We start from the raw sequence: 23,783 nt of genomic DNA, 5'->3' as shown, positions 1-23,783 counted from the left end.
GGTATTTTGTCTTCTTAGTTCTTAAAGTCATGTCACTGACAACCCCTGACTCAATAATAAGATAGGAAGGGTGGGTTTGAGGAGGATACCCAAGCCTACCTTCCTCCTTGACAGATTCCTGACTTTGGGAAGGCTTATCCTTGGCTGTACATTCCACTCCTGTCCTCGTTTCCAAATTTTTGGGACAATGGCACAAGAACTCGACTCGAGCTGCTCAGCTAAGGCCAGCCAGATACTCTTTCCTACCACAGGTGCTTTCTTGTGACTACCGTTTCCCTTCTGGGCTTCAGGCCTGTGAAGGGTTAAGCGAACCACACCCTCAGCAGGAACAGCCTTGGACTTTGTGCTGAGCAGTCGTCTCCGTCTCCGTCTCCGGCTTCTCGGCTTCTTCTGGCTTGACCGACACAAGGAGCCCTGGCTGGAGGAGGCAGCACAGACAAGGTCAGGACGGTGGACACTGGCAAGAGGAGGGCAGCTTCTTTCCTGGCCTCTCCAACACCATGGACAGCTCCTGCTAACAGAGCCACCTCTCCACCTTGGGCGGGCATCCTATGCCCCCTCCCTGTTGAACAGGGATTTCATCCACCAGCCTCCAAGGAACAGTGAACTTACACCCTAGTTCCAGTGTTGGGTGAGTCTAGCCTTGACCTGCTCCTCTGTTGGGCTTTGGGGTACCCACCTGAGGCTGACTTCCTTTTCCCCTGCCTTACCTCCAACCTGTCATATTTCCACTTCCCTCAAGTCTAATTTTTTTTTTTTTTTAAAGATGCCTTCTCCCAGCCCTGCTTCTGCTTCTCCCCCTTCCCTGTCAAGTTACTTAACCATTTGTGTTCAAAGGGACAGTGGTGTTCTTTTCCTGGAGCTTCGGGAGAGCAGAGTGAAGGAAGAAGGCAGCTGTATCTCCTTCTTGCTCAAGCTTTCATGCTTGCTTTCTTCCCCCCCCCCCCCCCCCCCCCCCCCCCCGCAGGCTCAGCTATGCGGGAGAGGAGGAGGTTACGGCTCCTTTATTCCTGTGGGGAGTGGCATTGACCATTGTACAGATGGTTCTGTTCTGTACCAGGCCACCCCACCTAGTCATTCCCACAGGAAAAACCGAGGAGGGCTGGGCTTCCTCCTTAGCGGACACTTACCATGTGCCTGCTGCTCTGACCGAGGCAGTGGGCCCAGGCCCCTGTTTCTCCCACTCTGCTCCTCCTTGTTCGTGTCCTACTAAAAAGCTGGATGTGTCCCCCAAAGACAAAGTCTAGGCCAGGTTATAGGAATTCATTGAAAACTGGAAATAGAAAAATGGGGACAGAAGTGTAGGCACACCCACAGATCCTGAAAGCTACTAGTTTGTTGGGGGACAAAGCTCACTTTGATTTTCTTTGGGGTGTTCCAGTCTCTTATGGAGGAACTCCCAACTCCGTCCTCCAACTCTTCACCTCGTCTGGCCCCCATTTAAAAAGTGAATCTCACTGTAGCAATGAGAGGGGAGAGACACCTTTGGGAGAACCTTTGAAATGGGTGTGGGTGGGTTGAGTGACTGAAGTAGGGGCTGTGGGAGGTAGGGAGTTGAGGAGAGCTGGGACAGTGATCAGGGAGTTTAGACGCTGGCCAGGGCCTCCGTGCAGGGAGGAGAGAGCTTCTGGTGCCTGGCTGTGGGCAAAGCTTTGCTTATCTTGTCCTCCATCCCCTCTCTTACAAGCACGGATGTGCTTCCCTAGGTGCTATGCCTTCCTTACCCTGCTGGTCAGAGGCAGGGATCCTGTCCCATCCCTGCTTCGTTCCTGCCAACCCTGACCCCACCTCCTCCCACAGTTAACGTGCACTGGTCTAGGGGCTCTCCCAGGTCAGGGACTCTCTCTGGGGATGGAACTGGGGGAAGAAGGCTCTCCTCGTCCTTTCTGCCTTCTGCCTCTCAGTTAACAGGTCTCTAAAGGTGAGCAGACATCAACAGAGCACCCTCCTACCCCCAGGATCAGCTCCTCAACATGACCCTCCGGGAAGATTCCGTCGGGGTGGAGGATCTCGTGCTCCTGGAACCCCTGGAGGAAGAGTCTATGCTCAAGAACCTCCAGCTGCGCTATGAGAACAGAGAGATTTATGTGAGTGCATGTGGAGCCCCGACGGTGGTGGCCAGAGCGTCCACATGCTCCCATTCCTCCCCCCACTCCTTTCCTCCACTCTCTTCCCTGGCTATAGACCTACATTGGGAACGTGTTGATTTCCGTGAATCCCTACCAACAGCTGCCCATCTATGGCCCAGAGCTCATTGCCAAATACCAGGAATGTACCTTCTATGAGCTGAAGCCCCATATGTGAGTAGAGAGACCAAGGGAAGGTGACAACGATCCTGATGAGGAGACATCCTAATTCCTTCTCTCTTTCCTCCTAGAGGAGACCTCTAGCTGCCCTTCTGCCCCTGGCCCTCTGGAGCCCCCTTCCTAACCTGCCACTTCCTTAGAACTAGAGGGTGGATGACATGGAGGCTGGGGATTGAGAGAATGTGGTGTCTTGGATGGACCCCACATTAGCCATAATTACCTCCTTCCTCCTCCCAAGCTATGCGCTGGCCAACATGGCCTACCAGTCACTGACGTCCCGGGACCGAGACCAGTGCATCCTCATCACGGGGGAGAGCGGAGCCGGGAAGACGGGTGAGGCGCCTGCTGGGAGAGCTGTGCGGTCCCCTCTGGAACGAACCCTTTGTCTCTCCCAGCCAGGGCTAGCCCTGCCCCCGTCCTCCCCCCCACCCCCCGAGTTCCCTCTTGGTTTTCCTGACTCTGAAGGTCTGAGGTGCTGGGACGAGAGAAGTTACGGAGGGTGGTGTGGGGATCCACGTGAGGGTTTTCTTGCACAGAGGCCAGTAAGCTGGTGATGTCTTACGTGGCGGCCGTCTGCGGGAAAGGGGAGCAGGTGAATTTGGTGAAGGAGCAGCTGCTTCAGTCAAACCCAGTGCTAGAGGGTGAGAATGCCCCACTCTGCCCTCTGTACCCCTCGCCCGGCCAGCCCCAGAATCATCCAGCCCTAGTCACCCTCCCATTGTTCCCAAACCACTGTCCTCATTCAGCCCGAAAAATCTGAGATTGGCACAATGACTGGGAGGCCTTCTTCCTTTTCCTTCTCGAGAGTCCCTCCTCTCCCCTCAGCCCCCTCACTGCCCCTCTCCTCATCTCTGCAGCTTTTGGCAATGCCAAGACCATCCGCAACGACAACTCCTCTCGATTTGTGAGTGAACATCTCAGTCTGGGAGGAGAGGGTGTGGAGCTTGAGAGGGAAGAATGTGCCACAGACCCTTCCTGGACAGGGTGGTGACAAGAGAAGGAAGCAAAGTCTGTCTCCCTCTCTCTCTCTCTGACCCCTGAAGGGAAAATACATGGATATTGAGTTTGACTTCAAGGGATCCCCCCTCGGTGGCGTCATCACAAACTGTACGTGTCTCCCCATTCTGCTTACCGCCTCTCCCTTCCACCTGCCCCATGGTGTCCCTTTCTGCTAATCTACTGTGGGTAGAAGGAATATTAGACCACCTGACTTCCTAACCACTAGGGATGTCAGGGATGAGGGCAGAATTAGAGGGAAGCTGAGGTATCTTCCAGATCTGCAAAACATTCTTTTCTAATTTTCTGCCAGATCTGCTTGAGAAATCCCGAGTGGTGAAGCAGCTCAAAGGAGAAAGGAACTTCCACATCTTCTATCAGCTACTGGCTGGGGCAGATGCACAGCTGCTGAGTATGTGCCTGCCCCGAACACCCCCAGCCGCCATCAGTCCCCTCTGGGTCCCTGCAGCCTCTTCCTTGGAGCCCCTCAGATTCCTCCTTCCGCATTCCTCATCTGTTCTCACCCACCATTGTTGGGAACAAATCCTGGGACCTCTGTGGGCTTTTACTGCTAGGAATAAGCTCTGTTGCCTCTTTACTGCTTGTGTTCCTCTGTCCTGCCTGAGTTCCTCTTTCCCTGATCAGGCTTCAAAAATGGTACTCATTTCCATCTCTCATCCTTTCCTATCTTCAACTGAAGGGATGTTACTGACGGTTCAGCAGGATGTTGAACCTTCACTGAGCTTTCGTTGAAGTTGTCCTTGGTCTACATCTGTTTCACCCAGGACCCTGTCCTTGATCTCCTCTTCTTAGACAGTTCCATCTAGGTTTCATTCATTCATTCATTCATTCATTCATTCAGCAGACATCTCTTGAGCACCTACTATGATCGAACACTGTGCTAACCTCTAGGGGTATAGAATTGAGTAAGACATGGATCCTGTCCCTGAAGAACTTAGTCTCCTAGGGATGGCAGATGTGTGAACAGATACACTGCAATGCAGTATGGTCAGTGCCAGTAGGCCTTGCGGATGTGCGTAGGAGCAGAAGGAATAGGGCAAGCTGCCTTGTCCCGAGGAAGAGCCCATCCCAGCTTGAATGTTGTCCTGGCATCACTACAGGGTCCAGTGAGACCAAAGGCCCTGTCAGTCCACCCTCTAGCTGAGAGCACTGTGGGTATCTGCTCCCTTTGGTTTCAGATTATTCTGTGCTGGACTTGTACCTAATTCCTTTTTTCCTCTGGCAGCTCTATGGTTCAGGTCCCCCACAGGTTTGATCTCCCTCCTGGGTTAATAGTCTTGGTTGTATTCCATTTGTCTGAATCATAGGCACCAGTGCCTTGTTCTGGTTCTGTCACTCGTTGGTTCAAATTGAGTCCAGGCAGGACTCATCATCATCCCAGGGCCTTTCTGACTCATTCTGTGTTCAGTCGTTCCTGTGTAGTACACTTTGGCCTCAAAATTGTGTCTTGGGAGAAGCTTCCATTAAATTTTAGTTTGAGAGATCTCACTGAATCTCAGATCATTTGAATAACAGATCATTGATATCCCTGAAGTTCCATGATTAACCCACTCCTTCCCATCTCCGGTAAATAGCTTTGACCATTTCATTTATTCAAAAGAACCAAGTTCCTGCATGCCAAAAGTTCCAGGTATACAGATTATGAAGGTGGAAGACACAGTCCCAACACACAAGATGTTTCTTTGTGGGGAGAAAACATAACTTAGCCCCCGTGATCAGGGCTGGGACAGAGACTCGCCACAGAGGAACGTGGAGAGCCATTGGACTCAGCCCCAACACACCAGAGACCCTTCCAGGAGACGGGTCGGGGTTGGGAACATAGCACCTGGCACTCTGTCAGAGCTTATAAACAAGTAACGAATGCTCCCGCAAGGCTGAGTGGGAGGTATGTGCTTACCCTTCCTTCCTTCCCTTTATCCTCAGAGTCACTGAGACCAGAGCAGTGTAGAGGATTGGTTTGTTTGGCTTTATTGTTCAGAACTCTGAGGATGGGGGAGAAGAATAAAATGAAGCTTTTCCTTCATAAAAGTTGGGAGAAAACCCCAATAATTACAAGCACCTAAACCCTGAATACCACTTAAAAATTCAGCGTAGTTTAGGAATTAATGATCCCAAAATAAAGGAGGCAAGGGAAGAAACAAACAAACAAAAAAAGGCTTCTGTGAGTAAATAAATGTCCCACCGAGGGCTAGGGCTGTGAAGGTCAAGGCTGGAGAGCTTGTGCACTGACATTTCCCCAAACACTGTCCCTCCCAGAGGCCCTGAAGCTCGAGCGGGATACCGGTGGCTATGCCTATCTGAACCGGGAGGTGTCCAGAGTGGATGGCATGGACGACGCCTCCAACTTCCAGTCTGTGCAGGTGGGTGCCCAGGATGGGGGGGGGGGCTGAGCTCTTAAGCCATCCCCGGAGCCCAGGCTCTGGCTTTGAGGAGGGAGGCATTGGACTGGCACCACAGTTTAACTTCTGATTTCTGCTTGCTCCCTAAGAGTGCAATGACTGTGATTGGGTTTTCTGAGAAGGAGATTCGATGGGTGCTAGAAGTGACGGCCCTGGTGCTGAAGCTGGGGAATGTAGAGCTGTCAGACGAATTCCAGGCCAATGGGATATCAGCAAGTGGCATCTCTGATGGGAGAGGTCTGTACCCCTGCTGAGGTCCCACCCAGCTCCCCGAATCTCCTACTGTTCTCCCACCATCTCTAGTATAACTAACTTTACTCTGATTTAGTCCCACTCCACCTGCTCCTGAGTTCTTCCCCAAACATACTCATTAAGAACTCCCACCAAAACTGGGTTGGCTCAGTGGATAGAGCATCGGCCTGTGGAGTGAAGGGTGCCAGGTTTGATTCCGGTCAAGGGCATGTACCTTGGTTGCGGGTACATCCCCAGTAGGAGGCAGCTGATTGATGTTTCTCTCTCATTGATGTTTCTAGCTCTCTATCCCTTCCTCTCTGTAAAAAAAAAAATCAATCAAATATATTTAAAAAAGAAAAAAGAACTCCCAGTAAGGCACATTGGAATGAGGTTTTGAAGTTTGGTAGACAGAGGTTCTGAGACCTTTCCGAGTCTCACCTATTTCAGGAGATTTTCATATTAAAGTAGATAATGCATGAAAAGTTCAAGATCTCCCCGTTCTCCTCCTCCCCAGACCTCCTTCAAAGCCATGTTCTGAACTGGATGCCAGGGCTGCTCCAGCAGGGCCCAGGGACACCAGTCTCCCAGCAGCTTCACTTGTCTGCTTCCTCCCTCCCCTGGGAGAAGGCCCTCTCTCAGGCCCTGTTGTATTTCCTTATCACACAGGTGTTCAGGAGATTGGGGAAATGATGGGTTTGGATTCAAAGGAACTAGAGAGAGCTTTGTGCTCAAGGACCATGGCGACCGCTAAAGAAAAGGTGGTCACTGCACTGAACGTTGTTCAGGTAAGGGGCCCTGTGGGAGGGGCTGATTCTGAGTCTGTTCTGTGGCTGCCACACAACCAGCTTGGCCTTGCCCTGTAGGCGCAGTATGCCCGGGATGCCCTGGCTAAGAACATCTACAGCCGTCTCTTCAACTGGATAGTGAATCGAATCAATGAGAGCATCAAGGTGAGAGATTGCCTTCTTCCCTCAACACTCTACTGCCCTCACTTCTACCCTGGTCACCAGCCTGTACCATGGATTCTGAGATGAACAGAGTAAGGACAATGGGGAAGAGTGTACAGTGTCTTCCAATAGTGTGTGACTGTGGAAACATCACTGGCTTTTTGGCTATCTGGATACACACTTACCAGCGTGTGGCCTTTCAATTTCACAAAGATTCTGAACCTCACAGTTTCCTGATTTAGAAAATGAAACATTAATGCCTACCTGCTTCACAGGTTTAGTGAGGATGAGATAAAATTCTGTACGTGGTTATTATAACCAACAGTTTTACTCCTGGGTATATATCCAAGCAAATTGAGGCATTATTCTTAATAACCGAAAAGTGGAAACAACCCAAATGTCCATCAACTGATAAATGAATAAATAAATACAATGTGGTATATTTATACAATGGGATATTAGTTGGCCATGAAAAGGAATGACTTTCTGGTACATAATCAGCATGGATGAACTTTGAAAACATGTTGAGCGAAAGAAGCCAGACATAAAAGGCCACGTTTTGAATGACTCCATTTATATGAAATGCCCAGAATGGGCAAATCCATAGACATGAGATGTACATCAGTGGTTATCAGGGACTGGGGGTGGGAGGGAGGATTGGGGAGTGACTGCTAATGGTTATGGGTACGAGGTTTCTTTTGGGGGGGTGGAGATGATGAATGCTCTGGAATTAGTAGTGGTGATGGTTGTACACTTTCTGAATATACATTAAAAGCCCACCAACTGGCATACCTTTAAAGGGTACATTTTCTGGTATGTGAATTAAATAAAAATAGAACTATTATTTAAAAGATTATGGCCAAAACCAGTTTGGCTCAGTGGATAGAGCGTCAGCCTGCAGACTGAAGGGTCCCAGGTTCGATTCTGGTCAAGGGCATGTACCTTGGTTGTGGGCGCATCCCCAGTGGGAGGTGTGCAGGAGGCAGCTGATCGATGTTTCTCTCTCATCAATGTTTCTAGCCCTCTGTCCCTCTCTCTTCCTCTCTGTAAAAAATCAATAAAATATATTTAAAAAAAAAAGATTATGTACATGAAAGTGCCATCCATTTAAAAGCTATTACTGCAGGGTAGTGGGGTAACATGGGATTTGACTCTAGGTTTGGTAAATGCTTAGCTCTTTTGAAATTTGATTTTTTAAATCAGTAAAATGGGAATAATCACTCCTTTTAGGTTTATGATATAATCAATGAAATAAGAATATAGATTTAAAAAAAATGCTCAACAAACTAAGAGATAGTTATTTTCTGAGAGGATTTCAATGTCTTTCTACCTCACACCATGGGAGCATGTCCTGGAATCTATTTGCATCTTCTTTTACCTCCTTTCCACTCTCTTTGCTTATCCTCCAGCATCTAGAAGAGAAAGGAGAATAAATCACAATTCCTGTCCTGCTTGGTCAGGCTCACCCGAGTTCTATTTGCCCCTTGCTCCCATCACCCCCATCCTCACATCCATTGTAGAAGGGCCCGTCCTCACACTTACCTTTTCCTCCTCTTCAGGTGGGCACTGGGGAGATGAAGAAGGTCATGGGGGTCCTGGACATCTATGGCTTTGAAATATTGGAGGTAAGACAACGTTGCCCAACTGCAGTCCCCTAGGGTTAGAGGCGAATGGGCTCAAAGGGGATGTGAGAGAGGGGAGGCAGGGCTGAGAGGAAGGACGTATCTTGGGCGGAGCTGGTCTCTCTAATCTGTGTGCCTTCCCTTAGGACAATAGCTTTGAGCAATTTGTGATCAACTACTGCAATGAGAAGCTACAGCAGGTGTTCATAGAGCTAACACTGAAAGAGGAGCAAGAGGAATATAAGAATGAGGTAAACTAAGCCTTCTCCCCACCTTCTCTCCCTTAAATGACTTCTAGGCACATGCCAGGTCTTTCTTTCTCCTTGATCACAATTTCTTCTCGATTGTTCCCTCGTGGGAACACGGAGGACAGAACGTTTTCCCTGAACAACTGAACATTCCAGCATCACCCAGAAGCCCTGATTTTCTGCTCTCCATCTCCCACAGCTTCCCATACTCTAGGCCAGGCCAGGAACGGGGTGGCTTGATAGAATAGTGTGTGTGTGTAAGGGAGAGTCATGACAAGAGTGAAGTGACAGCTGTGCTTGGCCGATGGCACACGGCGAGCCACATTTAGAAGGGACTTTTCTCCTGGGCTCAGCACCCAACCACATCCCTTTCTGTGCTCTTCTCTAACTCCTCAGAATCCTCGGTCTCCTCCAGGCTCGGACGTTCTACATCTCTTCCCCTTCTGTAGCACGCTGACCCCAGACTTCCTCACCAGAAGTGCCCGAGGCTCAGGGTTTCCACACTTCTGCCCCTATTCAGCCGTTCTCTCTAGTACTAGGTGTCAGACAGCTCTCTGCCTGAATTAATTCCCTCCAAAGTGTGAAAGCTGAGTCTCACTCACAAGATCCTCCCAGGGATGCTCCCTGTGAGCACTCAGCAATCTGTTGTGGCAGAATGTCAGGCACTGTGTTAACAATGTACAGAGAAGCTTTTAACAGTATTTGGATGTTTTTATTTAAAAAAAATTAATATTTATTTATTGAGTTTTAGAGAAAGGGAGATGGAGAGAGAGAGAGAAAGGCTAAAGGAAGGGGGACAGGGGAGAGAGGTCAGTTTGTTGTTGCATTTATTTATGCATTTGTTGGTTGTTTCTTCTATGTTCCCTGACTGGGGATTGAACCTGCAACCTGGAGGTATCGGGATGAGGCTCTAACCAACTGAACTATCAGGCCAGGGCTTATATTTATTTTCAAATGATCAAATAGATAATATATTCCTGTGCTACAAAATTCAAAAAGCTTAAAAGGTGTATAAGGAAAGGCCTCTCTCCCACCCTGACCCCAGCCTCCTCGATTTCCTTCCCATCTATAGGCAGTGAATACACCTTCTTCTACACCTTGCTTTCATAATTTAACAAGCGATCTTTTTGTATCGGTCTATTAAAGGTGCTATAATAACTATCATAACTCATTTACTCAGTCAGGGAAGAGATTTTTGGAATGAAGTGGGAGGGCAACTTAATTCCACTCTGCATTTCCTGAAGATCTGAGAGGGAGGAGAGAGAGAGAAGCTTGTTCCCCTATAACCTATACCATGAACAGCTTCATTGTCGCCTGGGAATGACCTGAACTGCTGCATCTGGACCTGGGGTGGGCTCAGGAGGTATCCTGCTGGCAGGCCTGATGCCCAGCAAATTCCTAAAGCACAGAAAGCTTTGTTGCTTGATGATAAACTCACATACGTGCTTTGGTTCTGTAGTTGGTTGCCAGAGTAGTGTGGCCCTTTGCTCTTCCATATACTCAAGGATCCCCACCCCAGAGCTGGGTAATCTCTACCCAGTCTTTACTCAGCAGCTTGCACTTCCCTCTCTACCCTACAGCACCCACAGGGCTCCCTACATGGATTTCCCCTCACTGCTGCTCTGGGTTTTCCCATGCATCCCTCTACCCACACCACAAACTCTCCACGAACCTTGGCGGGATGGGGACACAGATAGAAACCATACCAAGGACCCCTCTGCACTGTGGGATAGGTGAAAGGGAGCCTGGGTCTGGTGGGGTCCTTGGAGACTTGTCTTAGACCTGCTCCCTGGTCAAAGCTAATTTTTCCACCTCCCCTTCCTAGGGCATCCCATGGAAAAAGGTGGACTACTTTGACAATGGCATTATCTGTAACCTTATTGAGCATGTGAGTTATCCTTCTCTTATCTTTGGGACCTTCCCCTGGACATCCATCCCCTCCCCTCTCCCCACTTGACGAGGGTGGTAAAAGGGCAAAGGGTGAGTGGACAGAGGATGGGGACATCCTAGAGGACCAGGTCTAGGTTGGGCTGCTATTGTTCCCCTGGCCAGAATCAGCGAGGTATCCTGGCCATGCTGGATGAGGAGTGCCTGCGGCCTGGAGTGGTCAGTGATACCACTTTCCTAGCCAAGCTGAACCAGCTCTTCTCCAAGCACGATTACTACGAGAGCAAAGTCACCCAGAATGCCCAGCGCCAGTATGACCACACCATGGGTCTCAGCTGCTTCCGCATCTGCCACTACGCGGGCAAGGTGATATGGCGGGGCTGGAGGGTGAAGGCAAGGGCCGGCACACAGGCCAAGGGCAGCAGGGAAGGAATTGGGAGGATCTGCAACTGGGAGGGCCAAGTGTTGGGACAAGGTCATGGGCTCTCCAGACCAATAGATGTTCTTCCGCAGGTGACCTATAACGTGAACGGCTTCATTGACAAGAATAACGACCTACTCTTCCGGGACTTGTCCCAGGCCATGTGGAAGGCCAAGCACCCTCTCCTTCGGTCCTTGTTCCCTGAAGGTGATCCTAAGCAGGCATCTCACAAACGCCCCCCAACTGCTGGGGCCCAGTTTAAGAGTTCTGTGGCCGTACTCATGAAGAACCTCTATGCTAAGAACCCCAACTATATCAGGTGACGTACTGGGCACATGGGGAAACATGCTACATACATCTGCATGCTGTAGAACATGTCAGGGGGAGGTGTCTTTGGAATAAGAGTACCAGAGGCCCTTTTCTCGGGGAAAACAGAGCCCTAGGAGCTGTGAGAGTCCTGAAGCAGGGAGAGCATTAAATTTGGGTGGGGACCATACTAATGAGTGACACTGGAAAGGCCAGCATGACCACTTCCTCTGAAATACTCACCTAAGGGTAATGTGTGCAGAATGGGGTGTAGAGACCAGGACGGGTCACCCTGGCATAGGTGAGGCTCCTGAAGCCTGAACTTTGTGCTCCCTCCCACCAGGTGCATAAAGCCCAACGAGCATCAAAAGCGAGGCCAGTTCTCCTGGGAGCTGGTGGCGACCCAGACTCGGTACCTGGGACTGCTAGAGAACGTGCGTGTGCGCCGGGCGGGCTATGCCTTCCGCCAGCGGTACAGGCCCTTCCTGGAAAGGTACCGATTGCTGAGCCGGAGCACTTGGCCTCGCTGGAATGGGGGAGACCGGTAAGACGCCGTGGGGAGTGGAGAAGGCAGTGCAGGGAACATTGTGGGAGAAGAGACAATGAAGTCTTTTTTTCTTTCTTTTTCTTTTTTTAAAAAAATATATTTTATTGATTTTTTGCAGAGAGGAAGGGAGAGAGATAGAGAGTTAGAAACATCGATGAGAGAGAGTCATTATCAGCTGCCTCCTGCACACCCCCTACTGGGGATATGTCCGCAACCAAGGCACATGCCCTTCATCAGAATCGAACCCGCGACCCTTGAGTCCGCAGGCCAGCACTCTATCCACTGAGCCAAACCGATGTTGGCAGTGAAGTCTTCTTGTTCAAGCCCTGAACTCTTCTCCCAGCGTGGAAGGGATCAGGGGAGAGGTGGAGTCCCCTCCCTGGCAGCTTTCCCCATTTGCTCTCGTAGGGAGGGGGTGGAGAAGATCCTGGGGGAGCTGACCACCTGCACCTCAGAGGAGATTACCTTTGGGAAGACAAAAATCTTCATTAAAAGCCCCAATACGGTGAGTTGGAGAGTGCCCCTGTATTCGGCGGGGGCGGAAGGGTTGGAAACCTCATCTGCATGAGAGGCCGGGTGGGGAAGGGAGCATCTACTGTATAACCTGGAACGGATAGTGGATGAGGAGGTCTCCTCTCTGCGGGACTGATCCTTGGGGTCCCACCCTGACTGAGAGCCCTGGGATCAGGTGTGCTTGCAGGGCCCCCTTGGAGTGCCTCCACTTGAAGCGGGACCCCTTGTGGGTCTGGGTAATGTATCTGAGTTTCCAAATCCTAGCATAATAGCGGCTACAAAGTTAGTGTGTGGTAGAAGCTTGTTAACATGAATTAGTAGATAAATGAGTGAACTCAGAGGACAAAGGAATGATCAAATAAAACACTGGCTGGGAAGCCTCTGGTACTGCGGGTGCAGGAAGAGAGAGCGCTGTTCCCCGAGGCCAGCTTCTCGGTTCCCCCTTTCCCCTCTCCACAGCTTTTCTTCCTGGAGGAGCAGAGACGCCTTAGAATCCAGCAGCTGGCCACCCTCATACAGAAGATCTACCGAGGCTGGCGCTGCCGCACCCACTACCAGCAGATGCGCAAGAGTCAGATCCTCATTTCCTCTTGGTTTCGGGGCACCAAGGTACCAGTGACCCCCAACGTCCCTTCCCCTCACTCCATGAGGAGAGTGGAAAACGGGAGAGGTGGTTCAGGAGGTAGGCCTTTTCTAACAGGCCCGTTGTTTCCCACAGCAAAAGCAGCGCTATGGAAAGATGAAGGCGTCAGCATTGTTGATCCAGGCTTTTGTGAGAGGGTGGAAGGTAATGGAAAGGGGCGAGGGGTCCCCTCTCCACACGTGGTTCCTTTTGAATTGTCCCAGCTGCTGGGGGGATGGAGGAGCAGGAAGCAAGTCCTCCTTGGACCTCGGACATACCTCTGTGCAATGGCGTGTCTGTGTCCGGGTATTTCTGGGGCTGCTCCGTGTGTGTCTGGGAGTGTGGCTGCCTGCTGAGAAGACTCATACATATGTGTGGCTCTACCTTCTACTTTGAGTGTCCTCATTGCCAACTTATCTGAGTACCTTCTCCAGCCGTAGTCTCCGCTCTCTATTTTTCTCTGGTCTTTGTGTGGCTGGAAGGAGTAGAACCTCTTCTAGGTCTGTGCTCTGTCTTCTAGGTCTAACGATCTTTGTTCTGGCTCCTTTCTTGTATGTCCCTGCCAGGCCCGCAAGGATTACCGAAAATACTTCCGGTCAGGGGCTGCTCTCACCTTGTCAAGTTTCATCTACAAGAGCCTGGTACGTGGTGGGTGTTGAGGGCGGGAGTGGGGGTTTGAGGATGGAGGGACAGGTTTGAAAGAGAAAGATGTGAGGGTTGAGAAGAAGTGACTCAACGCTTCCCCTCCCAAGAGCTTCCTTAACCTGCGTGTCTCAGGGCCCAGGGGCAGAGTCAGAGCACATTTGGGAGTGGACAGGACAGGCAGCCTTGTGGTAGGAAGGGGTCCCAGTACACCCACGAAGAGACGGCCGGATGGTTGACAGTAGGCGAGGAGCTGAGCCTCATTGAAGACAGACTGAGGACACATAGGATTAACAAATCTATTTTAGAGCTGGGGTGAAGGTGACGGAATTATATTTTCCTTCTATCTCTTCTGAAACTATAGCAGTTGAGCCTGAAATTAAGCCTCAGGAAGGATCTTAATTGTGGAGGACTCAGGTCAGGAAGAAGCCAGGCCCAGGCCTGGACATTCAGACTATGGGCAGTTTCCAGTGAGAGGAAAACGGACAGAGACGGGGGTAGAAAGCAGTGGTGCTGCTGAGACACGTCAGAGGGAAACTGGACAGGGAGGGAGCAGCACTTCCCGGGAAACCGTGGGGAAGGCCAGAGGGTAGGAGAAGAGCAGAGGTCTGAGGCAGAGGGCTGCGGTAAATTGGAACTGCCCTCCACTGATTTGAGTTTTGAAGGAATAGGGGCTCTGAGGCTCTCCATTGCCTCCCTGAACATTCATCCTGTCCTCCTCCCACCCCTCAGGAAAGCTCCATTTTCCTAGGCCGCCTCAGCCCGTCTCTCCTCAGCTGGCTCCACCGTGTCTGCCTCTCAGGGTTCCTGCTCTCTTACTGCGTAACTGCATTCCTGAGACCTGTCATCTGGTTTTGCTCTTATCTTATGACTTGCCCCTCTCCCATCTTTTTTCTTCTTTTTTCTCATTCTTTTATTATTTATTTTTTTATTTTTTCTTCTTCCACCTGTATATTATCAGGCACCTGCTAAATATCACCTCAGGAGCTGCTGGGGTTAGATGCGAACTTCACTAACTCAGATCCCTAAGAAGAATGCATGCAGAGTCACTAGGCATGGACTCCCCCGTGTTTCTGACTAGTCTATATTTTGCAATTGTCTTGCCTATAGCTAATACCAATACTAGCATAATACCTACTATTACTTGAAAACTTAACTATGCACTAAGTTCTTTACATGCATTAACTCTAATGTGATAACAACCCTGAGAAGTAGGCCATTTATAGGTTAAAAACTAAGGCCCAGAGAGGCTAAATAACTTGTTAGGAGTCCCACAGTTGGTAAATGGTAGAGCTGGGATACAAACTATTGACTCCAGAGTTTTAATAACTGCCTAAAACTGCCTGCCCCTTTCCCCCAATAGAGGCCTGGGTGACCAGGCATACATGGCCCTCGGTAGACCTGGGAATGGAGGGCTACCTAGGGAAAGGCAGAACTTTCTAGATCTAAAAAAAAAAAGAAAAAAAAAGAAAAGAAAAGAAAAGAAAGAAAGAAAAACCCCCCTCAGAGGCTCCACATTAATTGGAACATGGGGGATTGTTTAGAGATGATTACTGAGGTGAATCAAACCAGACCCAGGACCAGAGACTCCAGGGTGATGAGACCAAGCTCACTAAATCTTTGTAGTGGAAGATATAAAAACTTGGGTAGCTCCTAGAGCAATATGCTGTGTGCTGTGCATTTTTCTATTTTAATTTTTTAAACCTAATGTCTTAGTAAAAAGTTTTCATAAAAATGCCAAAAAGTTGGTCCTGGCCTGCTCAGTGGTTAGAATGTCAGCCTGTGGACTGAAGGTTCAATTCTGGTCAAGGGCATGTGCCTGGATTGCTGGTTTGTCCCCCAGCCCCAGTCGGGTGTATGTGGGAGGCAACCAATTGATGTCTCTCACATCGATGTTTCCCTCTCTCTCTTCCCCTCTCCTCAACTCTCTAAAAAACCGATGGGAAAAAAAATATCCTCATGTGAGGAATAACAACAACAAAATTCCAAAAATTTGAAGTACTTAAGATCAAATAATTTTCCATACCTTCAACAATTCTATCCCATAAATGAAAAGGGTGTTGAGTGCTCCCTGAAATATAAAGACTCACGAGTTCTGGTTCTAGATTGGGGGAGATTAAAAACAGTCAGATGCCATGGGTGAAACTTGACTGGATCTGAAACAGGAAAAATAAAAACAAAGCTGAAAAGGACATTTTAAAAAAATATATATTTTTATTTATTTCAGAGAGGAAGGGGGAGAGGGAGAGAGAGAGAGAAACATCAATGATGAGAGAATCATTGATCAGCTGCCTCCTGCACACCCTACACTGGGGATCAGGCCTGCAACTTGGGCATGTGCCCGGACTGGGAATCAAACCAGGACCTCCTGGTTCATAGGGTGGCACTCAACCACTGAGCCAAGCCAACCAGGCTGAAAAGGACATTTTTAGTATATAAAAGACATTAGGAGAAATTTGAGTGCATTGCTGTTGGATTAATAAGTCTAATCAATGTTAATTTTCTTAGGTATAGTGATGGAATTGTGATTGTGTAAGTAAATGTCCCAGCCCTAGGGAGATGCATGCTTAAGTTTTAGAGGAAAATGTTATGATATCTGTAACCTACTTTAGGCTAATGTGACATGAAGATTTGTATATACGTATATGTATATGCATCTGAATGTATGCAGGGGCATATGTTAGAGAGAGAATGCAGGTAGGGCAAGATGTTAACATTATCAATTGGTAAATTTAGATGAGGGGTATACAATATACAGATATTCATTGTAATGTTTTCTTCAACTTTTATGCACGTTTAAAATTTTTCAAAACAAGAATAAGAAAATATATTAAATTTTAAAAAATTTTAAGTCAGGCCCTAGCTGGTTTGGCTCAGTGGATAGACATCAGCCTGCCATCTGAAGGGTCACGGGTTTGACTCTGTCAAGGCACAGCCCCAGGTTGCTGCAGGCTCAATCCCCGTTAGGGGTTGGGGAACCATCCCTGGTCAATGGTTCTCTCTCATCAATGAAGCTTCTATCTCTCTCTCCCTCTCCCTTCCTATCTGAAATCCATCCTATATAATAAAGAGCTAATATGCACATGGTCATCATGCCCTCACTCCCTCGCACCAGAACTGCTCAGACACTCAACACTGGGGAGAGAGGAATGGGAACCAGCCAGGCTATGGACCAGGAGAGGGACAAGCTGCCCCCTGCCCTGCAGTCCTGGGTGCCTGTGGCTGCAGCCTGGGCAAAGCCACCCATCCATAGTCCCCTGCGACTGAGGCCGGCCCCAGCAAAGCTGTCCTAGGTCCTGGGTGCCTGTGGCCGGCCAGAGGGAGGGAAGCTTGCAACTGGCCAGAGGAGGGAATCCTGGGTCTTGGATTCAGGGCAAGTCAAAGTTGTTTAGGGGTGATCAGGCCACCAGGGGAGCAGTTAGGGGCAATCAGGCTGGCAGAGGTGGTTAGGGGCGATCAGGCAGGCAGGCAGAGGGATTAGGGGTGATCAGGCAGGCAGGCAGGCGAGTGGTTAGGAGCCAGTGGTCCCAGATTGCGAGAGAAAGTTGTACATCCCCCATGGGGTCCCAGATTGGAGACGGTGCAGACCGGGTTGAGGGGCCTCTCCCTCTCGTGCACCAGGCCTCTAGTAAAAATATATTTAAAAAGCCCTAGCCGGATTGGCTTAGTAGATAGAGTGTTGGCCTGGGGACTGAAGAGTCCCAGGTTCAATTCCCGTTGAGGGCATAAGCTCAGGTTGTTGGCTCGATCCCCAGTGGGGAGCGTGCTGGAGGCAGCCAGTCGATGATTCTCTCTCATCATTGATGTTTCTATCTCTCTCCCTGAAATAAAAAATATATATATATTAAAAAAAAAATTAAGTCGAGTTATGTCACTCTTGACCTTTAAGCCCTCCAGTGGTGTTCTGTTGCATTCCAAATGAAGGCCTCTGTCCTCACCACAGTCAACAAGGCCCGCCAGGATCTGTCCTTGACCAACCATCTCTCTGATCTTCTCTCCTTTTACTGAATTTAATTCCATCACTCTGGCTTTCTTTCTGTTTCTGGAATATACTACCTGTCTCAGGTCCGCTTTTTTGCATCACAGCATATGTAATGAACTGGCATTACGTTATATGTGTTTAGTTGCTGTGAGAGGCCTTCTTCCCCACCCCCAGTATAAAGTAACCTCAGGGAGTATAAAGACTTCGCTGTGTTCACTGCTGTGTCTCCATACCTAGAACAGTGCCAGGAACAGAACGGACACTCAATAAATGTTGAATGGGGGAAAAAGCTCAAGACCTGGAGACTAACTGTCTAGAGAGATTTCCATGCAAGTAACATTAGTACAAAACCAGAAGTACAGAGTACTAGGGGCTCCAAAGAAAGGAGGGCTCCCCTGGGCCAAGGGATCGGGAGGTTGGAACGGCATCGGAAAGGTTGGGGCGAATCTGGGCTGGCCGTGTTGAGCTGAGAGCAGCATGAGCGGAGGCACAGCGTGGCGATGCATGGGTTGGGCAGAGGGCGCGGCGAGGAGTCCAGTGTGGTTGGTGTGCCAGCGCCATGCAGGGGATCTGTGACGAGGTGGGCTCTGAGTAAAATACTGTGGATACCAGGTTGAGGTGTTGCCTGTCCAGGGCCTGTCTTCCTCATCGCACTCCCAATTCCCCTGCTTCCAATCCAGGCACAGAAATTCCTGCTGGGGCTGAAGAACAATTTGCCGTCTACCAGTGTCTTGGACAAAAAGTGGCCAGAAGCCCCTTATAAGTGCTTCACCACAGCCAATCGGGAGCTGCAGCTGCTCCACCACCAGTGGAAGGTGAGTGAGGCCCAGGCACTTCTCTTCTCATTTTCCTTTTTTATTTTCTCCCTCTGATTTTTCTCTTCTTTTCCCTCTTCCACTCCTTTTCTCTTAAAAAAAATTGTGGCCCAGCCGGTGTGGTTCAGGGGTTGAACTTCGATCTGTGCACCAGGAGGTTACAGTCTGATTCCCAGTCAGGGCACATGCCCGGCCTGTGGGCTTGATCCCCAGTAAGGGGTGTGCAGGAGGTAGCCAATCCACGATTCTCTATCATCCTTGATGTTTCTGCCTCCCTTTCCTTTCTTCTCTGAAATCAATAAAAACATCTTTTTAAAAAAAATCATAGTCGCTCTGGCCGGTGTGGCTCAGTTTGTTGAGCAACATCCCATGCACTGAAAGGTCACTGGTTTGATTCCAGTTGGGACACATACTCAGGTTGCAGGCTCCATCCCCAGTCAGGGTGCATGTGAGAGGCAGTAGATCGATGTTTCTCTTTCACATCGATCTCTCTCTCTCTCTCTCTCTCTCTCTCTCTCTCTCTCTCTCTGTCTCTCTCTCTCTCTCTCTCTCTCTCTGTCTCTGTCTCTCTCTCTCCCCCCACCTCTCCCTTCCTTTCTAAAATCAATAGAAACATATATTTTTAAAATGTGATAAAATATGCATAACAAGCCGAAACCAGTTTGGCTCAGGGAAAGAGCATTGGCTTTCGGACTGAAGGATCCCAGGTTCTATTCCAGTCAAGGGCATATATCTTGGTTGCGGGCACATCCCCAGTGGGGGGTGTACAGGAGGCAGCTGAGCAATGTTTCTAACTCTCTATCCCTCTCCCTTCCTCTTTGTAAAAAATCAATAAAATATATTTTTAAAATATGCAAAACAAAATTTACCATTTCAATCATGTTGAAGTATACAGTTCGGTGGTATTTGAGCACATTCACATTGTTGTGCAGTCATCACCACATCCATCTCCTTACTATTTTCATCATCCCAAACTGAACTCTGTACTGAGTTAGCAATAACCCCCATTTCCCCCTCTCGAGCCTACTCTAGGAATTTGCCTAGAGTCAGACAGTGCTTAATGGGAATGCGTTCTGAGAAATGCATTGTTAAGCATTTTGCTGTGCGAACACCATAGAGTGCACTCACACAAACATCAGTGGAGTAGCCTACATCATACCTAGGCTATTTGGTACAGCCTATTGCTCCCAGCTACAGTTCATACAGCATGTTACCGCACAAAACAACATGAGATTAAATCAAGCACATGGGAAAATGATGCTATTAAGAGATGCAACGAACATGAGATATAAGAGGCTGCTGCTGTTGTAATGTGGCATACTGTTTATAGCAAACTTTTAAAAAATATATATTTTCATTGATTTCAGAGAGAAGGGGAAAGGGAAAGAGAGATAGAAACATTAATGATGAGAGAGAATCATGAATTGGCTGCCTCCTGCACACCCCCTACTGGGAATGTGCCCTTGACTGGAATCGAACCCAAGACCCTTCAGTCAGCAGGCCGACGCTCTATCCACTGAGCCAAACCAGGGAGGGCTAGCAAACTTTTTTTTTTTTAATATAAGTAGAGTGCTCTCTAAAATAGTTAAAAGCATAACATAGTAAATACATAAACCAGTAACATAATCGTCGTTTATTACCATTATCAGGTATTATGTACATAATTGTATGTGCTATACTTTTATACAGCTGACAGTGCAGTAGATTTGTTCACTCTAGCATCACCACAAACACATGAGTAATGCATGTGCTATGGTGTTCCCATGAATACATTGTCACAAGGTGATAGGAATTTTTCAGCTCCATTATAATCTTACTAGAGGCCAGGTGTATGAAAATTCATGCTCTCGGGAAGGGGGGTGGGCTGTCCCTCAGCCCAGCCTGTGGCTTCTAGCAGTCCAAGGCCCCTTGAGGGATGTCCACCTGCCAGCTAGGCCCACTCCCCGGGGGGTCAGGCAGTCAGACTCCCTCTGGCAGGCAGTTCCGAGTGTGGCTTAGGCCCGCTGCCTGTGAGCCGCAGTCAGACCTCCTTAGCACTGCCGTGGAGGCGGGAGAGGCTCCCACCACCGCCACTGCCCTCACAGCCTGTGGCTGAGCAGATCTCCCCCGTGGGAGCACACTGATCACCAGGGGACAGCTCCTGTGTTGAGCATCTGCCCCTGGTGGTCAGTGTGCATCATAGCAACTGGTCGTTCCGATCGTTCCATTGTTAGGGTCAATTTGCATCTTAACCCTTTTATTATGTAGGATAGGACCATCACGGCACATGCAGTTCGTCATTGACTGAAATGTCACTATGTGGCACCCAGTTGTGTTTTAGGTACCTCATATAAGTGGAACCATACAATATTTGTCCTTTCGTGTCTGGCTTATTTCACTTAGCACAGTGTTCTATTCAGGTTACGCTTATTGAGCGCCTTGTCTGGGAATGGGCCTGTGCTGGGCATACAGCCCTCAGTGCGTTGATATTCTGTTATTTCCATCCCTCCCCACCATCCTCAGTCCCCCTAATGCATCTCCAGCACTGTCTTCCCTAATGCATCTCCAGCCTCTTCCCTCTCTGAAGTGTCTAGTGCCTGTTCTTTTCCCTCTGTCCTTTTCTCCAGGGTGTGGCCCTCTCCTTCCACACCTCAGTGTCCCTCCCTCCCGTCCCAGCCCTGCCCCCTTCCTCCATGATCATAGCTTCTGCTCCATCCCACTCACAGTGCAAGAAGTTCCGGGACCAGCTGTCCCCGAAGCAGGCAGAGCTCCTGAGGGAGAAGCTCTGCGCCAGCGAGCTGTTCAAGGGCAAGAAGGCTGCGTACCCCCCGAGGTGAGGGCTCTGACCCTGCGGTCAGTGTCATCGAGCGCAGGGGGACAGAGCGGCGGGTCTCAAACTCCAGGGTGCACCTGGGTCACCAGGCAAGCTTGATGACACCCAGATTGCCGCACCCCCACCCCACCCACTCAGAGTTTCCGATTCTGAAGCTCTGGGTGGGGGCCTAAGAATTTGCCTTTCTAACAGTTGCCAGGGGATACGGATGCTGGTCCTGGACCGTGCTCGGAGGATCCCTGAGATAGGGGATGTGGTGGTGGGTGGGGGAAGGGGCACTGGAGGACTAAGATGGGAATGCAGCGTGGGGAGGTGCAGGGCCCTGGGGACCATGCCAAGGGCTCTGTCTCCACCGCGTGCTTCTTGTGTGTCCTCAGCGTTCCCATTCCCTTCCACGGGGACTATGTTGGGCTGCGAGGGAACCCCAAGCTGCAGAAGCTGGCAAGCGGGGAGGAAGGGCCCGTTCTGATGGCAGAGACCGTGAGGAAGGTCAATCGTGGCAACGGCAAGGTGAAGGCCGCATCCCGAACGCCTGAACGCCTCCCGGCTGGAAGGGTGGGGGCGACCCCACCTTTCCTCACCCTTTCCTGTTCTGTCCCTAGACTTCCTCTCGAACTCTACTCCTGACCAAGGGGCATGTGATTCTCACAGACAGCAAGAAGTCCCAGGCCAAAACTGTCATTGGGCTGGAAAGTGTGGCCGGGGTGTCCGTCACCAGCTTCAAGGACGGGCTTTTTGGCTTGCATCTGAGTGAGGTATCAGCTGGGAGGGGGCCGGTCTCACCCTGGAGAAGGGAGTGGGCATCGCAGGGCTGGGGTGGGCTGGAGGTGATGGGGCCCCAACCTCTTCCTCTCTGGGCCTTGGATATCTCCCGAGGAGAAAAAGTGACCCTCCTCCCTGCTGTTTTTTCCTTCCTAAGATATCATCTGTGGGATCCAAGGGGGACTTCCTGCTGGTCAGCGAGCATGTGGTTGAGCTGCTGACCAAGATGTACCGCGCTGTGCTGGACACCACGCAGAAGCAGCTCCCCGTCACCGTGGCTGAGCAGTAAGGCCCTGAGCCGGGCTGAGGGGCTGGTGGGCAGATGACGAAGCTGCTGGTCACTGTGACCGGGAAATTGTTAGGGTCAGAAGCGAAGCAACTGTGTCAGGGCGGGGCTCGGAGGAGCGTCTCAGTCACCCCACCCGTGTCTCTGGAGTCTTAAGTGTTCTGAACTGGGCTGGGGGAGGGGGGTGTATTTGCCTCAAGAAGGGAAGGGGGGACCATCATAAAAATATGGGCTTAGGGATGGGGGCACTAGCTTTGCCTTTTGTCTCTTCCCCGTCTCCAGGTTCTCACTGAGATTCAAGGAGGGCAATGTGACTGTCAAGGTCATCCAGGGGCCGGCGGGTAATGCGAGTGGCAAGCTCAGCTGCAAAAAGAAGGGGAGTCATGGCCTGGAAGTGACTGTATAGTGAGGCGGTGGCACCGCGGGTAGAGACGGCAGGTCCTCCCTCTTGGACCAGCACCAGCCCCACCCCCACCTTTGTGGGAGGGTCTCATCTCTAACCCTCTGGTCAGGTGGTGCCTGGAGCCTGAAGAGCCCTTGAAGAGGACCTGTCTTCTCCCAGACCATCCATCCCAGTCCTCCCTCCAAACGTCCTCCCACCCTCCGCCTCCCTGCCCACTAATAAAACAGTGACTTCCCCAAGGCGTGGTCCGTGTGGGTGCGCTGCTGTTCCCATCTTCTCACTGGCGTGTACTGAGACCCCGCTCCTCTGCCCTCTCCCCCTCCCCTTCCTCAAGCTCCTTGGAGCCGCGAACGCAGGTAATAAGAATGGAAAAGAAGGGAATCATCTCTGGGCCCTTGACCGGCTGAGCTCTGGGTGTCTGGGTGGGGAGGCAGGAGAGCTTGTGGGGGCGGGGGGCGGGGGCTGAGGTCCCAGGTGGCCAGCGGCCAATTCATTAAGAATGTCCCCGGTGGGAAGACGTGAGGATCCCCGTCTTGGCAAAAACTGGGATCCTTTGGAGGTTGAGGCCCAAGGATGGAGGGCTCCTGTGAGCTGGGGAACGCAGGGCCCCTGTACCCAGGAGCTCCAGACCCCTCCCTCCCCAGGCTCAGCACTGGCTCATCACACCTGCCCCAGCCTGGCACCCCCTTCCTTTCCAAACACCAGAAAGGCCAGGCTGCTGCCAGCGGTTGTCTTGGTAATCAGTGTCCGCAGCTGGGGCCTCAGCTGGTGGCATTTGACAGGGAGGCTCCCCCCTCCCCGAGTCCCCCGTCCTTCTGACTGACCCCTTCCCTCCCGTCTTCGTTTATTTCCCTGTGTCATCCTCACTTTTTCTCAGTTTCCGGCTGTCTCACACCATCGCACTGTCCCCGCTCCCGCTGTGGGCTCTGACTAATACTAAGACATGATTTTTTGTAGAATGCTTTAAACACCCCCTGTCCCTTCCTATGTATTTCCTCACAGACTGTCTGGT

The 23,783-nt window shown here is 50.4% G+C and overlaps 1 protein-coding gene across 2 annotated transcripts; it reads left to right on the top strand.

Moving 5' to 3' along the window:
• The first annotated feature begins 264 nt into the window (after positions 1–264).
• MYO1A (myosin IA) lies at positions 265–23,005 on the top strand. 2 transcript variants are annotated; one of them, XM_036456614.2, is made up of 28 exons: positions 281–631; positions 1,959–2,087; positions 2,185–2,300; positions 2,545–2,639; positions 2,843–2,947; positions 3,164–3,210; positions 3,350–3,413; positions 3,616–3,714; positions 5,580–5,683; positions 5,812–5,959; positions 6,623–6,741; positions 6,820–6,906; positions 8,463–8,528; positions 8,672–8,776; positions 10,599–10,661; positions 10,826–11,026; positions 11,174–11,400; positions 11,731–11,931; positions 12,343–12,439; positions 12,907–13,056; positions 13,166–13,234; positions 13,636–13,710; positions 18,374–18,508; positions 21,214–21,320; positions 21,698–21,830; positions 21,923–22,075; positions 22,240–22,367; positions 22,651–23,005. In XM_036456614.2, the coding sequence occupies exons 2-28, from the start codon at positions 1,974–1,976 to the stop codon at positions 22,772–22,774; spliced, it is 3,132 nt and encodes a 1,043-aa protein (XP_036312507.1). In that variant the 5' UTR covers positions 281–631; positions 1,959–1,973; the 3' UTR covers positions 22,775–23,005. The 2 variants fall into 2 exon arrangements, with proteins under 2 accessions (XP_036312508.1, XP_036312507.1); XM_036456615.2 differs by lacking the exon at positions 22,651–23,005 and having other exon boundaries at positions 265–631; positions 21,972–22,075; positions 22,240–22,369.
• The last annotated feature ends 778 nt before the right edge of the window (positions 23,006–23,783 follow it).

This window comes from Pipistrellus kuhlii, unplaced genomic scaffold (genome assembly GCF_014108245.1).
Source record: "Pipistrellus kuhlii isolate mPipKuh1 unplaced genomic scaffold, mPipKuh1.p scaffold_m20_p_3, whole genome shotgun sequence".
NCBI lineage: Eukaryota > Metazoa > Chordata > Mammalia > Chiroptera > Vespertilionidae > Pipistrellus > Pipistrellus kuhlii.
The sequence above is the reverse complement of the archived record's forward strand: the minus strand, read 5'-3'. Positions and strand labels throughout refer to the sequence as shown.